Source organism: Callorhinchus milii, unplaced genomic scaffold (assembly GCF_018977255.1).
Source record: "Callorhinchus milii isolate IMCB2004 unplaced genomic scaffold, IMCB_Cmil_1.0 Scaffold15, whole genome shotgun sequence".
NCBI lineage: Eukaryota > Metazoa > Chordata > Chondrichthyes > Chimaeriformes > Callorhinchidae > Callorhinchus > Callorhinchus milii.
The window spans coordinates 17,397,016-17,413,876 of record NW_024704756.1 but is presented as its reverse complement, the minus strand read 5'-3'; the positions used below and the strand labels follow the sequence as shown (position 1 = coordinate 17,413,876).

Below are 16,861 nucleotides of genomic sequence, written 5' to 3'. Positions count from 1 at the left end.
GACATGATGGGCAGAGAGAGTAGGGAATGGGATTAGAGTAGAGGTGCTATGAGGAGCCCCTTCCTGTGCTGTGTGCTGTGGGTGGCAGCAGGTTCGATCCTTGGAATGAGTCCAAAGACTATAAAGAGCCGATGAAGAAAGTGCGAGCAGGTTTACTGGAACCCTGTCAGCGCACACACTTCCTGTCTGCCTGAGCTCAGCTCAGTGCTCAGAGAAGAGGCTGTGACAGACTGTAAACCCATCGCCCACCTCAGTGCCGCTCGGTCTTTCCCAAAATACAAAAAATCTCTCTGAGGAAACTACAAACTACAGATAGACCAAAACTCACATTGTTTTATGTCCTCCCCCCCCCTACCACCCACAGCAGGACTTCCTGTCTGGGAAAGTGCTTTTTCTCCTCAGCCTGTGGAAGATTGGAGTGAGCTCCTCAGGGTTTGGCTTGGGAGTTACAAGGAGACAGAGTGTGTCTGAGGCACAGCTCACTGTACACAGCCTGGCTCTGTGTGTGAGGGGCAGCGCCAGGCAGACATACAGTGTCTGTGTCGTTAGGAGTCTGTGTCCAGGGGAAAGTCTCCTTTATTGTAAACTGCTTTATAACAAGAATCCCTCAAAGTGCTCCACAACATGTTACTGTGAAGTGTAGTGACTGTGTGTAGAGGCCAGCGCGGAACCCATTGTGCGCTTAGTAAACAGCCAACGAGTGATTTTATTTTTATCGGGGGAATGTGGCCCAGGACCCAGGGAGAGAGAAATTTTCTCTTATCTGTTGTGCTGCGGGATCTTTAACGTCTGTCTGAACAGACACAGACAGGAGTTCACCCAAAGCTAAAGCCCAAAAGCCAGTGGATGTTGGATCCATTGCAATTTCCAGACTGAGGTGGATAGATGTTTGTTAGGTCAGGGTATCATACCACACGCCAGTCACAGAAACCAGAGACACCAACAGGCACTCCCACCCTGTACATACACCCTGGCTGTAAGGACAGTGAAGAGGGAGATTTACTGTGTCTCTAACCATGACCTGGGGGCGTGGACACACTCTCTGCTCCACCACCGACATTCTCCATGTTAAATTGACCATAAAATTAATGCTAAAAGTAAATGATAAACTGCTGTGATTTGAGGATGTTGCCAGCGGGCTGAGGAGGCATGTCCTGCAGGAGGCAGACTGGCTGCACCGAGAGCAGATAGCAGAGCATGGCAGTGAGTAGCAGGTTGGCTACAGTCACTGCTGGGGCTCCGGGGTGGGGGGGAGGTTGTGGAAGGGCAGTTTTGTGGGGGGGAGCCAGTGGGGTGCAGCTGGCAGAGCAGGTGAAGCCTCACCTATACATTGTATGTGAAATACTGCCTAGAATCAAACCCACAACTTTCAGCCACAAAACTGGACTCCCTCCCCACCTCCACTCTCTCTCTTTCCCTCTCCCTGTGTCTCTGTCCCCTTTCACTCTCTTTCTTCCCCCCCCCACCACTCTGTCTCTCTCCCTCCCCCTCTCTCTCTTTACCCCCTCTCTTTCCCTCCCCCCCCCTCCCCGGAGGGGTAACCTGGTAACAGAAAGCCTTGTTAACGTCACCGACATGGTTTTGTTTAAACTCTGGTGAAACTTCAGCCACTGATGGGAACAGAATGTGTAACAGCTTTAGCTGCTAATCAGAAAAATATTTGAAACTGAAAAATATAAAAGGATTTTGGGGGAAAAGACATGATGGACCGAACTTTCACCTGTAACTTTCTGTAACTGCTTCTGGGTATTGAGGGCAAGAAAGAAGGGCAAGGGTGGGAGAAAGGGGGCAGGGAAAGGAGAGGGGCCGGGAGACAGGAGGCAGAGTGGGGAGGGAGAGCAGGGGGAGGGGATCTGATGTATGCCTCCTTTCCCCCCCGCGAAGGGTAAATATGAACAGCTCAATGTGAACCCGGTTTTCAGGCTTCAGGTCTCTGACTCAGTCACAAACAACCTGAGAAACAAGTTTTCGAAAGAAAGTAAAGAAAAATACAAGTGGTTTATATGATGCTAATTTTCTCCAATTGAACATCGACAAGATTGATTAGAACTCCATCCCGGAGCCCCTCTGCCTCGGCCCCTCCCTTTCCTCCTTCAAGGCTCCTCTTTGACTGCGCCTTTGGTCACCCTCCCACACTTTGCCTTCCACCCCTTTTGGCTCTAACCCCCATCTTGGGTGCAGGCCCTTTATTATGCGTTTATGTGTGGGGGGGGGGGTCTGTGTGTGTGGGAGTGGGGTCTGTGTGTTGCTCCGCTTACTGGGTCCCTGCCAGGATCTGGAGGCTTTCCTCTGAATGTGGGGGGAGTGTGTGTACGTGTGCGCCTAAGAGCCGTGTGTCTGACGCCCCTCAAACAGCTGAGGCAGGAAACCACTGGTTGAGATGAAATCTGCTCCAATTGCGAGCAGCTGGGCTGGAAACGGAAACTGCTCGGCTGACTAGTGGGGGGATGGAAGAGGCTCTGATTTATTTATAACACCCCCTCACCACCACCCCCCCACACACACACAAACACCCTGCGCCCCACTCCCTTGCACACACACACACAAACTGTTTAATTCAAGTGAGATTTGAAGGTCAGATCTTATTCCAAAGAGGAAGTGCAAGCAGTTTGACAGGGCCCGGACGACGGGGGGGGGGGGAGTCTTGTTTCCAATGCAGTGTTTACTGCCCTGAGCTGAGCGCACTCCCACCTGTTGGGCCGGGTCAGGGAGGCTCCCACGCCAGAGTCACTCCTCTCCCTCATCTCCATGTCTTCGCCCTCGGTCAGTGAGGCACCGCTGGTGTCCACATCACTGCCCGACAGGGCGGGTTCCTTCTCGACCGGGCCCCCGGCCTGCAGTTCAGGCTTATCCCTGGCCGGGCCTGAGGCCTCCAGCTCAGGACACATCACCTGGGACCAGGCCTCCACCCTCTGCCTCTCCCCATTCACATGGCTCAGAACCTCGTCCAGGTTGTCGAAGGCGGGGTTGAGCGGGCAGGCCTCGGGCACGTTATCGTACACACTGTGCCGGCTGCCCACCGAGCCACAGGACCCACCCCCGCGGACACTCAGGTTCTCTGTCCTCCACCACAACAGTCGCTGGTCGTGGCCGGGGCACAGGCTCTCCAGCGACAGGGCTTTGGGGAATGTTCCGGGCTTGTGGTTGGCGGGGATGCGGACCAGCTGCTCCTCGTCCGATTGGTCATCCCAGCCCAGGCCGCAGGATGCAGCCTCCAGCTTGCAGTCCTCCAGGTAGCGGCTGCTGGTCAAGCCTTTGCGAAGCCCCGCTGTGAGGCTGGGGGCTGGGGAGTCACCTGCCTCCCAGGACTGGGGCTCCCCATTGACACTGGGTGGAGGCCTGGGGCCCTGGCCTGGCAGGACTTTGTGTAGCACGGTGCTGTGGGTGGGCTCCGTGCCGCCCTGAGCTGCTTTGACTTTGGTCTGCGGGCTCCTCCAGCGGAGAGAGTCGATGTGCCGCAGGAAGCTCTTGGTCCTGTGTTTGCGGGGCTTGGCCACAGAGTTTGGAGTGGTTTTCACGGCGACACAGGGGTCTCTGAGGGTCTGGGTGCTGAGCACTGCCGAGCCACCCCGCACACTGTCAGCGGATGTGCTGTGGCTGGAGCTCAGGTCGCTCAGCAGGCTCTCCCGGCTGCCTGGACCCCAGGGTCTGAGCCCATGGACCCCGCGGGGAGCCGAGACCATCGCTTGCTCTCACGCTGGAACTCCCAGCGGTCACTGATGGCGAACGGCTCATCCTCCTCAGAGCCATCACCCTGAAACAACAACGGAGACATCAGCCACAGAACCGTGGAGGGGGAGAACCATGACAGAAACTCCCGGGGGTGGGGGTGTTGGGGTGTGAGGGAATTGTGACCATACCCTAGTTAAGCGTCGGCCTGGTTACCCGAGCGCCGAGACCTGACAGCTCTTTACATTTACACGGCGTGTTTCACATCGGGAGGATGTCCCAAGGTACTGGACAGTTAGGGATTTGGACCCAAGCTGGGGGTTAGGTTCAGGAGGGTGGAGGGTAGGGAGATTAGGGGTAGGAGGGTGACCAAATGTGCAGTTGAAGAGGAGCATCTTGACACAGGCCTTGAAGGGAGGGGGTGAGGTGAAGGGACTGCGGGCAGAGCGGCTGACCACCAATAGTGGGACGGGCTGGGTGGGGGATGTGGAGCAGCCCAGAGCCCACTGAGCAGAGGGAGTGGCCAGGTCCATATGGCAAAGATGAAAGGTGATGTTGGAAGAGCGTAAGCAAAACATTGCAGTTGACTCACCAACTTCCTGGTAATGTCGATATCCAGCTTCATGGAGGTAATCTGGTTCAGAGTGGTCAACCGCCTAATAACAGCGGGAAGAAAGTCAGGATAGTGAGGGGGGAATAGGGAATAAGGCACCCCTCATCACCCACCCCTCCCCACCCACCCCTCCTCACCCCCGTACCCCAAGAGGAAAATAATCAGCTCCCTGGAGTAAGGTTTTAACACACGGTTTAAGACACAACACTGAGTGTGTATGTTGGTGAGTGTGAGAGTGTGTTAGTGTGCAAGTGAGTACAAGTGTGCGTGAGTGCGTGTGTGAATGTGAGTGCGTGCATATGAGTGTGTTCATGTGTGTGAGTGTGCAAGTGTGTGCGTGCACGAGTGTGAATGTGAGAATTACCTGCAGAGCGATTGCACATAATCCTGGTCCAGGAAGTTGTGATCATTCTTCACAGCATTAATGTCGATGGGAAACTGGGAATCTGTCCAGGAAACACCAATTGGTTATCCCTCACTCACTCCAACTCTCCTCCCCCGCGCACTCACTCCCACCTCTTCCCCTCCACACTCCACACCTCCATGTCAGTCTTTCTCTCTCTCTCTCACACACACAGTGACAGCTAGTGTTGCTGAGGAAAGGCAATGAGAGTGCAGTGTTGGACCAGGCTGAGATTTGGCTCGGGCTGGTTCCCAGGATGCCGGGATTTCCTGTGATTGTCCACCACATAAACACAGTGCAGTATGTGTTTATCAAAGACCAAAGCTGACAAAAGTAGCATTAAACATAGCAATTCCAACCCTTAACCATTCAAAAACTGAAGAATCCTCCTAGATTTGGCATAGGAAGAGGCCATTCAGCCCATCGTGTCTATGCTGGTGCTCGCTCCTCCACTGGAGCTCTCTACTCTAACCCCACTCCCTGCTCACTCCCTCCTCATCGTGTCTGTGCTGGTGCTCGCTCTCCCACTGAAGCTCTCTACTCTAACCCTACTCTCTGCTCACTCTTTCTCCCCATCGTGTCTGTACTCATGCTTGCTCACTGGCCCAGGCTGCCATACCATCCCCAGCTGATGTCCCTGTTTAACCCTCTCAGAAGATCTGACCTTTGTCAGGTCGCTTCCAAACCTCTGCATGAGTGAATGCCCCCTTAACCCTGTCAGAAGCACATCTCTCAGGGCTGTAAACTGACACCATCTTTGCTTGAGCTGAAGAACAACAAATGGTTAATGAGCGCTATTAACACCCACCTTCATGGAGCTGAGCGTACTGTGGAAATCCAGCCTCCCGCAGCCAAATACACAGCTCCTGTGCCTCCAGCTCTGAAACAGAAAGATCCACACCCTCATTAACTCATTCCATACCAAGGTCCTCCCAGCACTCCAGGTTCAGCCACAACACAGGTTAGAGACAGAGTAAAGCTCTCTCTGCACTGTGCGTCCACACTCCCCAGTTAGCTTAGACCAGCAGTTTAGTCGTTCACCAGGCTATAACTTTCACAAACTGATTCCACTGAGACCATTTGGCGAATCCCGTTTGAATATTAGACGTCTGGTGAGTGTGCCATCCGTGTCCGTTAGCGAAGAGAGAGATCTTTGTCGACCTTCTGTGCTCACTCACAGAAACATCCAGAACAGTTACAGCCGAACATCGCATGCTGTGTATTCTGGTTACAATGGGAATCTCTGAGGCTGGCTGGGAAAGCTCTCTGGGATGTGAGAGAGGGACTCTGAGCCCATGTCAGGCTCTCACTCTCGAGTGCAACTACACATCAGCTGAGCCGATTACCAACTGCCCCCACCATGTCACATGCTGCAAGTGGGTGGCGAGGGGGAGGGCAGGGAGGCTGGAGAGGGTCAGGCAGGTTGGTGGGGGGATCAAGCTGTGGGGGCAGATAGACTGGCAGGGTGGGGGGGGCAGGCAGGCTGGCAGCAACGGGACAGGCTGGGGGGGCAGGGAGGGAATGGTCTCAATGCACTGCTTTGAGCAACCGCTCAGTAAAACATTCAGCTCCGGTGTCGGAACCGAGACCTGAACCCTGGAAACAGCTTCATTCCTCAGCATTCCCGAGGAAGCCCCGCCCGGCATTCCGCCAGATGTGCTAATAAACAGCCAGTGCTGGTGGGGGTGAGGACACTCCCTGTAGCCCTCTCTGTGCTGCCACAGGAAATGAGCTCAGGGCTGGGCGAGGAGGGCAGACGTGGGTTACTGCTGGCAGCTGATTACAGGAGCCTCTGTGCTAAATCGAGCGGGCAGTGCCCAATAGTGTCTAACACACACAGAGCAGCGAGCGAGAGCACAGCGAGGGGACCCGGCCTGGGCAGCAATGGGCAACAACAACAACAAATTACATTTGTATCGTGCCTCTTACATTGAGAGGACGTCCCAAGGCAGATAGCACTGAGGGCCACTGATCCCAACACCCAGGCCCTGGCCACTCCATCACTGCTGCCTTTCAGACACTGGTTCACAGGGTAACGACTTATTAACTTGTGAAGGAATATAATAATAATAATCCTTGCATTTGATATAGTGCTTTTCACGTCGGGAGGACATTCCAAAGCGCTTCACAGAACACACTGTAAAGTGAATTGACTGTATATTTGTGGGCGAACGCGGCAGCCAATTGCGCACAGCAATGTCCCACAAACAGTCGTAGATTGAAAATGACCAATTTATTATTGTTTTTGGTTTTGGAGGGATTATTATTAGGCTCTGTGTGGAGTAAGGAAACTTGCCCAAGGTTTCGCCCTCTGCCTGGAATTGAACTCAGGTCTCTCGTTTGCAAAGCGAGTGCTCTAACCACTGAGCTACAGGACTCCACCAATATGAAGGGAATGAGAAAGGTTCTTTCTCCACTTCAACTAACACAGGCCACAGGAGATTCCCCCTCTTCCCTTCCTCCTACACTCTACAGAATTTAAGGTGAAGCATTATATGAGGTATTTATATGAATGTTAATTTGTATTTGTCACAAAGCACCATTTCCTGGTGCATCTCCTCATTGACTGACTGACTGACTGGCTCCAGCCTCGGTGCCTCTGCCCCTGAGTTCGGTTTCTGAGTAATGAAATGGTCTGTGTGGGCGGAGAGGCTTTAAGAGTTAAATCCATTTCCCCCTCACACAGGGCGGCTTTGTCCTTCCTGAGACCTCCTGACTGGAGAGGAACTGGAATCTGAGCGGTCACTGACTGGAAACATCAGCTTCGCACAGAATACTGCACAGGCATAGAGACAGACACAGACAGAGAGACAAAGACAGACAGAGAGACACAGAGAGAGGCAGAGACAGGCAGAGAGACAGAGACAGACACAGACAGAGACAGAGAGACAAAGACAGACAGAGAGAAACAGAGAGACAGAGACAGACATAGAGACAGAGAGAGAGACAGAGACAGAGACAGACAGAGAGACAGAGAGAAACAGAGACAGAGACAGACAGAGAAACATAGAGACAGAGACAAACAGAGAGACAGAGAGACAGAGACAGACAGAGACAGACAAAGGGATACACACAGAGAAGCTGTCAGTCCATTAATTACCCCCCGCGCCCCTCAGTGAGAATTTCCATCCAAACACCCACATACCACATCGGGGCAACTTCATGGTGAGCAAACTGTCCCGTCTCCCCCCCTCCCCCCCCCGCCCGGTCTGCACATAACCCGAAGGGGAACTGCCCGAGTGGGCGACCAAAAAAAGAGACCTGAAGCCACTCAAAAAGGGAAGTGTGAGGGAGAGTGAGTCACTCACCCGCTCCCTCTGATTAAGGGGAAGGCGCCCCCCCCCCCCCCCCCACCCCGGGGGGAATCCCGGGATTTAGTGCAAGTGAAAACCAGTGAAGCCACAGCGAGTGTGGCCGACGTCCCTGTCACTGGCAGCGCTGCCCACTCAGCCTGGCACTGCCCAGGATCAGGCCCGCAGCCCCCGGCACACACTGGCACACCCACTGGCACTGACACAGCAACGGGAGCAGCAAAGCACTCACAGCGTCCACACCCTCAGCACAACTTACACTCACACTCACAGTACAACAAGGGGTTAAACACACACACACACACACACACACACTGACCCTCACACACACACACACTGACCCTCACACACACACACACTGACCCTCACACACACACCCTCACATACCCTGACCCTCACACACACACCCTCACATACCCTGACCCTCACACACACACCCTGACCCTCACACACACACCCTGACCCTCACCCTCACATACCCTGACCCTCACACACATACCCTGACCCTCACACACACACCCTGACCCTCACCCTCACATACCCTGACCCTCACACACATACCCTGACCCTCACACCCATACCCTGACCCTCACACACACACACCCTGACCCTCACACACATACCCTGACCCTCACACACACACCCTGACCCTCACACACACACACACCCTGACCCTCACACACACCCTGACCCTCACACACCAGTGTATTCCTACCCCCAGGTACAGTATTGTGTTTATTGCTAATGTGTAGAATTCCAAAGACAAACACACCCAAACGTGGGGGAAAGCCTCACTTTTCCTACCTACTGTGCGCCGCCTGTTCATTTTAGTCAAACGCCACCGTAAGCTCTTGAAGGAGAAGCTGGCAGCCCTCCGGGACATCCGTGGCGGCTCGGAACCATCCATCGCCCCAGCCTTGGCGGCCCGCGGGCCGGCTTGTAACGGGACTCGCTGCCGCCAGCGGGGCTCTAAGCATTGTGAGCGCAGCGCTCTGCTCCCGGCGCTGGCACACACACACACAGCCTGGCACACACAGCCTGGCACACACAGCCTGGCACACACAGCCTGGCACACACAGCCTGGCACACACACAGCCTGGCACACACAGCCTGGCACACACAGCCTGGCACACACACAGCCTGGCACACACACAGCCTGGCACACACACAGCCTGGCACACACAGCCTGGCACACACCAGCCTGACACACACAGCAGGAGAACTTCCTCACAGTCACCTCTCCCCTGTAGCTGGTTCTGTAAAATGCCGGGACTGAGGTTAGAGCACCAGAGCACAATCACAGAGAGAGAGAGAGAGAGAGACACACACACACACTCTCCACTGTACGATACTCAGCTCATTAAACATCTACAACCGCTTGGGGGCAGCAACCGCACTGCAACTGCCCCACACTTTAGCAGCTGCCAATATTCCCCCAAACTTTCCCAAACTGTCAACATTCCTAAACGTTTCAGAGAATCAACATCACTCCTCAGATTCATTTTTGATAAAAAAAAGATCAGTGTCAGCCCGGCTCAGTGTGTGTGTGTGTCAGCCCGGCTCAGTGTGTGTGTGTCAGCCCGGCTCAGTGTGTGTGTGTCAGCCCGGCTCAGTGTGTGTGTGTCAGCCCGGCTCAGTGTGTGTGTGTCAGCCCGGCTCAGTGTGTGTGTGTCAGCCCGGCTCAGTGTGTGTGCGTGTGTCAGCCCCTCTCGGCACATGTCAGCCCCGCTCTGTGCGTGTGTCAGCCCCGCTCGGTGAGTGTGTCAGCCCCATTCGGTGCGTGTGTCAGCCCGGCTCCGTGCGTGTGTCAGCCCCGCTCGGTGCGTGTGTCAGCCCCATTCGGTGCGTGTGTCAGCCCCGCTCGGTGAGTGTGTCAGCCCCATTCGGTGCGTGTGTCAGCCCGGCTCGGTGCGTGTGTCAGCCCGGCTCGGTGAGTGTGTCAGCCCGGCTCGGTGCGTGTGTCAGCCCGGCTCGGTGAGTGTGTCAGCCCGGCTCAGTGAGTGTGTCAGCCCGGCTCGGTGCGTGTGTCAGCCCGGCTCGGTGCGTGTGTCAGCCCGGCTCGGTGAGTGTGTCAGCCCGGCTCGGTGAGTGTGTCAGCCCGGCTCGGTGAGTGTGTCAGCCCGGCTCGGTGAGTGTGTCAGCCCGGCTCGGTGAGTGTGTCAGCCCGGCTCGGTGAGTGTGTCAGCCCGGCTCGGTGCGTGTGTCAGCCCGGCTCGGTGGTAGCACTCTTGCCTCTGACTCACAAGGCTGTGGTTCAAGCCCTACATCAGGCAATATGGCTGCCGCATTTGCCCAAATATATCCAGTTAATTCATTTTACAGTGTATCCTGTGAAGCGCCTTGAGACGTCACAACGACGTGATAATGCGCTATATCAAATGAATAGATTAGTATTATTATTAAGAAAGGACCCCATCCTTTGGAGGATCAGCCTAGACACGTGTCTCGCTGTGTCACCGTGTCCAAGGCTGACCTGGGTGGCTCCCAGTCACACAGCTGTCCTGAGGCTCAATCACACTGTCCCCCCCCCCCCGCCACTCCCCACCAGCAGCTCTCACTTCCTCTAACCTCACACTTCTGCTTCCACTTATTGTGTGAATAACAATCATTACAAACCCTCAAGACTTCACACTGCAACGAGGACATGAACACGTCTCAAACTGCCTCACAGGGAATCACTTTTACGTGTAGTGACTGTGTTGTGTAGATGAATGCAGCAGCTGATTTACACACAGTAACTTCCCTCAAAAAGCCAGGACATGAATGAACAATTTTGGACGTGGAGGCTTTAGCATATACATTTACGTATTTACACATTTATACAGCGCCTTGCACGTCAGGAGGCCGGCTCGAGGGTATGTGCATCACTTACCAGCACAGCAGGATTCTGGCAACCATGGCAGCACCTGGAAATCAAGCGGGCGGAGAGATCAGCAATGCAACTCCGTGCAAGCGAACCCCAGGCCTGTCTCTTACCCTGACCTGGGAGTGTGGACGCACAGTGTAGGGGGGGCTTTACTGTGTCTCTAACCCTGACCTGGGAGTGTGGACGCACAATGTAGAGGGAGCTTTATTGTCTCTAATCCTGACCTGGGAGTGTGGACGCACAGTGCAGAGGGAGCTTTACTGTGTCTCTAATCCTGACCTGGGAGTGTGGACGGACGCACAGTGTAGAGGGAGCTTTACTGTGTCTCTAACCCTGACCTGGGTGTGTGGACGGACGCACAGTGTAGAGGGAGCTTTACTGCGTCTCTAACCCTGACCTGGGTGTGTGGACGGACGCACAGTGTAGAGGGAGCTTTACTGTGTCTCTAACCCGTGCTATGGGATTGTTCCAATCAGTACTGCATTGATCTCTTTCACATGAGGCCAAAAATGGGACGAGTTTTGCAGTTACTGACCGTGATCGCAGCATCGCTCCCTTCTTCCGTGTCGCCGAGGGTTGGGTTATCGGGGTTGGGGAGGCAACACAGAGGTCGTACAGTTGCACATCCCATTGCGAGATCCTGCAGCCCCTCCCCTCCCTTCACAGCCATGTCTGCCCTCCTGGTGGGTAGCTCTCCCCCTCGCTGGCCCTCAGACTCCATGCTGGGCTGGGAGAAGCAGATGGTGCTGCCTTGGTGCTTCACTACCCGCAGGCGACTCCCGGTCACCGGCTCAGCTACACCGCTACCCGCGTCCATCACCACGGCAACTGGCACGCTCTCCCCTCCTGAGTCTCCGATTCTCTTCATCCTTAGTCAGTGGTTATGGCCCACATCCTGTCCCACATTCCCGAATTGTGGCCACAGCCTCACTGACCTGTGACTTCCAGAGGACAGGGAGGCTGGCAATTCCATCCCGAGACCCTGGAGAGAGACAGCATGGAGATTCTTTCTTTATTTTGAAGCAATTATTGCCCCCAGAAAGCAATCTGACAAACCACTAATAGCCGGGTTCCTACTTACTGCTGGTAAACAGAGGAGTGTGGAGTAAGGAAACTTGCCGAAAGTTTCGCCCTGCCCGAGAATTCAACTCAGGTCCTCTCACTGCAAGGTGAGGCACCTACCCTCTACTCTACAGGACTCCACCATACTCTACATGGTCCTGCACAACGTGCTCCACAGCAGCTGAGAGAGGGATGAGAGGAGATGGTTCACATTCCCCGAGGTCAGGAGGTCAGTGGGCAATGGTGAAGACTTGCCTCCTCCCCAACACCATCTCGCAGTACATTTCATTCCACAGCGAGATCACTGTCCGTCCACACCCCCAGGTCAGCGTCAGAGACACAGTAAAGCTTCCTTTACACTGTGCGCCCACACTCCCAGGTCAGGGTTAGAGACACAGTAAAGCTCCCTCTACACTGTAGGTCCACACTCCCAGGTAAGGGTCAGAGACACAGTAAAGCTTCCTTTACACTGTGCGTCCACACTCCCAGGTCAGGGTTAGAGACGCAGTAAAGCTCCCTCTACACTGTGCGTCCACACTCCCAGGTAAGGGTCAGAGACACAGTAAAACTCCCTCTACACTGTGCGTCCACACTCCCAGGTCAGGGTTAGAGACACAGTAAAGCTGTGTCTCTGACCCTGACCTGGGAGTGTGGATGTATGCATTCATAACATTGAGGCTTGACTATGCAAACTCCTTGCTTGTCGGCCTCCCCAACTTCTTCCTCCATAGGCGGGCCCACCATTGGCGGGCAGGTCTTCTGTCATTTTGCTCCCACCCTCTGGAACTCCATCCCATAGTCCCTCTGCCTCACCCCCTCCCTTGCCTCCTTCAAGACCCATCTCACGACTCTCCTCTTCAACCATGCTTTCGATCACCTTGCTTCACCCACTGCTCTCCACCCTCTCAAATCCTGCCCCCCAGCTCAAGTCCGAAACTCTGTCTGTCCAGCACCTTGGGACATCCTCCCAACGTGAAAGGCACTTTACAAATGTAATTTTGTTGTTGTTGTCTACACTGTCCGTCCACACTCCCAGGTCAGAAACACCACAGGTTAGAGGCAGAGAGGGAGAGGGAAAGAGAGAGGGAGAGAGGTATGAATGTTCTCAGTGCTGATGATGCGGGACATTTCTAGGTTTGTGGTTGGATTCCTGTGTGCTTGTGTTCAGTCTCTCCTCTTATCTCTGCCGAGAGGAATAGCGTTGAGGCGCCGAGGGCTGGGTAGATAGAAACGGGCTGATCAAAGTCGAGATCAGACTGAGACACTTTCCTTTATCCCATTCAAGATTCAGACAGGAAATACCACACTGATGGCACATCAGATCTCAGCAATGTTATTGTTCTGAATCAAGAGTGTGAGCTCACACTCACAGCTGCAGAATCAGAGATGGCACCTCTGTGTGTGTGGTTTAAGCGTCTGGGACACTATCTTGCACGAGAGGGTTATACAAACACAAGTTGTTGTTGAGTGCTGAACGGAGCGGAGCTGGGATGGGCAATTGGGGGCTGGGCTGGGGGCTGGACAGTGTAGTGGAGGGCGGCGCTGGGACTGGGTTCAGGAGAACTTCCTGACCTTTGTAAAATAAGTGACTAACACACAAGCTCAGATCTGCAATAAAGCAATAAAAACACATTCAGTTTACTGTATAAGTGGGCAGTCAGTCAGTCACACCCTAAACATTCCTGCAGCTCACAGAGCGCAGGAGGAGGCCATTCAGCCCATCCAGACTGTTCCACCAGTTAATTAGATCTCGGCAGATCGTTTAATGCCTGAGCCTCACTCGTTCTTTCTCATTCACTGTTTCACTGTCATTCACTCTCTCTCTCTCACTCATTCTCCCACTCTCTCTCACTCATTCTCTCTCTCTCTCTCTCACTCACTCTCCCACTCTCTCTCTCTCTCACTCACTCTCCCACTCTCTCTCCCATTGCCTGTCTGTCTCTCTGTCAGTCGTGGCCCAGGGCCGCTGTGACGGTCAGGGTTAGACTCACCGGCAGCGGAGGCTCAGGCAGCTCCTGTCCCGGTGGCCATGCGGGGAGTGAGGGGGAAAGCGGCTCTCTCGCTGAGTCCCGGCCAATGGGCTGCCCTGTCCCGGCTCAGAGTCCAGGGCAGCTCCGGGCAGAGCGCCAGCACTCGGTGTGTGAGAGAGAGAGAGAGTGAATGGGTGTGGGGTCCCGGGTCTGTCAGCCGCCGGCGGGGGGGCAGCTGCTGAGAGAGGGTGTGTGTCACTGAGAGATGGTGTGAAAACTGTATCCCAACCTTTAACCTCATATTCCATCATATTGACCAGGTCCAGGTCAGCATTTAGCTGCTGCTGATGGAGCCCCTTCACCACCCACCGCAATATGACCCCCTTCCTGCCCCTCACAGAGGCCGGGGCCACTATTCTATATTTACCCCCACTCCCATTAGACTCCCGCCTGTAACTCATTCTAATGGGTGGGGAGGGGTGTTATTTTATGTAGAAGACCCCACACCCCCAACCCACCACTGCGACCTGGAATGACCACAGGAGAGTTGAGTGCAACCTACCATTTTGTGAGATGATAATAATAATCCCATCAGGTCTTTGAGACGTCACAAGGCGCTTCCCAGAATATACTGTAAAGTGTGGTGTATGTTTTTGCCTTCAGAGTAAACGCCCACAATTCCATCCACGTCATAGCGTTGCGTTGGCTTCTGTGGACCTGATGGTCAACCGCTGTATGGAGTCCCAGTGCTGTGAACTCCCTCTGTGCCTCTCGCTCTGTGTGTCTAACTCTGTATGGCTGTCCCTCAATGTGTGGGTCTCCCTCCAGGGAAAACCTGCCTGCAGTCAGCACTGAAAATGTTCCCCATTACAATTCAAACCTCCTCATTCTGTCTCAATCCCATTTAAAATGTTGTTACACCTATTTAAGGTCCCCTTCTATAGATGTCTCTTTGAGACTGAAGAGCCCTGGCTTGTCTTAATCGTTGCTCGTAACTCATTGCCTGGCCACTTGGGAGAGAATCATTCCCAGTTGGGGAGCGGAGATGTGTTTACATCAGCTGCACACTCACTAGGAAAACTGGGGATCCGACGCAGGAAACCATTTCATGTGGAGAAGCGCATCTGGAAACAGCGAGTGTGGGAGTGTTTCCTGACTGTGACACTGTCTCAGTAACATTTCCCATTTAGTGCCAACCCACACACACCTCACACTGGCCACCCAGTGCCCCCCCCCCATTACCCGAGGTAACTGTTGTTTTAGGCAGTCACTACACAAAGGGAACACTCCCCATTCCACTCTGCTCGTAACCTTTATTTAATGCGTGTGCTGTCAGGACCAGGCAGTCATTACAGAGCGAGACAAGCCTTCAGACCATCAGGTTTGAGTGTCTGTAAACAGAAGGCAATGAACCAAGCTCCCACCACACCCTCCCCTGCCGTGTTGCTAATGCTTCACTTTAGTCCATCCCTTACTCCCCAAGCCTTCCTTCTCCTTCCCTCACCACCTCCTCCAATGGGACTCCTCCCTCAGGCAACACTAATCCTAGGGGTGGGCAGAGCTGTCCTGGGGGGTGGGCAGAGCTGTCCTGGGGGGTGGGCTGACCCCAGGGTGCAAGGAGTTGACCAGAGTGTGCAGGGCTGATCCTGGAGGTTGGAGACACTGACCAGTGTGGACGGGGCTGACCCCAGGGGTGTGTGGGGCTGAACCCAAAGCAAATCCAGGCACCTCTTCTCGGTGTCCGCTGTTCAGACAATCAGCAATCCAACTGCACCGAAACCTTTCTCCGTCCTCAAATCTCTGGTTTCAGCTGCCGAGAACTCAGTTTGTGTTCGCTGGGTCTCCGCGCAATCTCCTCCCGGGGCACACACATGTGCAGGTACAAACATGTACATGTGCATGCATACACACATGCACAGCACAACAACAACTTGCATTTATACAGCATCCTTCACATAGGATAACATGTTGGGAGTACTTCATGGTGTTTTGTGTTTTCCATGTTTACACAGCGCTTTTCACGTCGGGAGGACATCCCAAGGCGCTGGACAGTGAGGGTTAGCACCTGAGCTGGGGGTTGGAATAAAAGTGGTTGAGGGCAAATGGTGGGGTGGGAGTGTGGCCAAAAGTACCATCAAAGAGGAAGTCTTGAGATGGGCCTTGAAGGAGGTGAGTTAGGGGTCGGATCCTGAGCAAGGGAGGAGAGGGTGAGATGGTCATAGGCGTGATTGAAGAGAAAATTTTTAAGGTGGAAATTAGAGATAAAAAGGGGGCGAAACAGAGAGACAGAGGCAAGGAGTTCTCTGAGATTAGGAGTGCAGTGAGGGAGGGCTCGGCCAGTGATGGTGGTGAGGAAAGGCCGAGTGGAAGAGCAGAACAAAGGACAGAAAATAATAGCCTGAGTCTGCGGTAGTAAATCAGTCATTCTATAAACACACAGGGTGCAGGTATTTACATTGGAAACTTCACATTACATTAAGGCTTCAAAAATTCAGGATTGCTCCCTGCGCTTCCCAGAGACGGGAGATTCCCCTGTTCCCAGTGTGAGTTTGCTCGCTGGCTGATCCCCGGCCCCAAGGAAGTGAATATCCCACACAGTCAATACAGAAGGAAAAGAGGTTTTTTTTTCCTTCAGGTGAACCAGATTCCAACTCAGGTCCACAGTCCATACAGCCCACTCTCAGAATCCTAGTAAAGATCACACACACACACCTACACACTCGCACGCACATATCTACAAACAGGCACACCTACACACGCGCACACCTACATACTCACGCACTCGCACACTCACCTACACACTCGAACACTCACCTACTCGCACTCCCACATGCGCTCACACCTACACAAGCACACGCATGCACCTAAACACACACGCCCACTTACACAAACGTATGTACACACGCATGTGCGTGCTCACACACGCACACACACATCACTACCAAATTAAACTACGCTGAAAAACAC

At 54.0% G+C, this 16,861-nt stretch overlaps 1 protein-coding gene across 1 annotated transcript; it reads right to left on the bottom strand.

Moving 5' to 3' along the window:
• Positions 1-1,091: 1,091 nt before the first annotated feature.
• On the bottom strand, positions 1,092-8,946 carry LOC103173154 (stAR-related lipid transfer protein 13-like). The gene is made up of 7 exons (XM_042340841.1): positions 8,801-8,946; positions 5,494-5,565; positions 4,647-4,728; positions 4,262-4,325; positions 3,655-3,754; positions 2,667-3,556; positions 1,092-1,172 (listed from the first exon to the last, which is right to left on the bottom strand). The coding sequence occupies exons 1-7, from the start codon at positions 8,901-8,903 to the stop codon at positions 1,092-1,094; spliced, it is 1,392 nt and encodes a 463-aa protein (XP_042196775.1). The 5' UTR covers positions 8,904-8,946.
• Positions 8,947-16,861: the final 7,915 nt, after the last annotated feature.

Excerpts from the sequence above, each read along its gene's own strand:
- LOC103173154 (XM_042340841.1), bottom strand. The coding sequence starts at position 8,903 with ATGGATGGTTCCGAGCCGCCACGGATGTCCCGGAGGGCTGCCAGCTTC. Across the intron at positions 4,729-5,493 it reads GTACGCTCAGCTCCATGAAG|ATTCCCAGTTTCCCATCGAC; the intron begins GTGGGTGTTAAT and ends TTTCCTGGACAG. Across the intron at positions 1,173-2,666 it reads AGTGCGCTCAGCTCAGGGCA|CCAGTCTGCCTCCTGCAGGA; the intron begins GTAAACACTGCA and ends CTCTCGGTGCAG.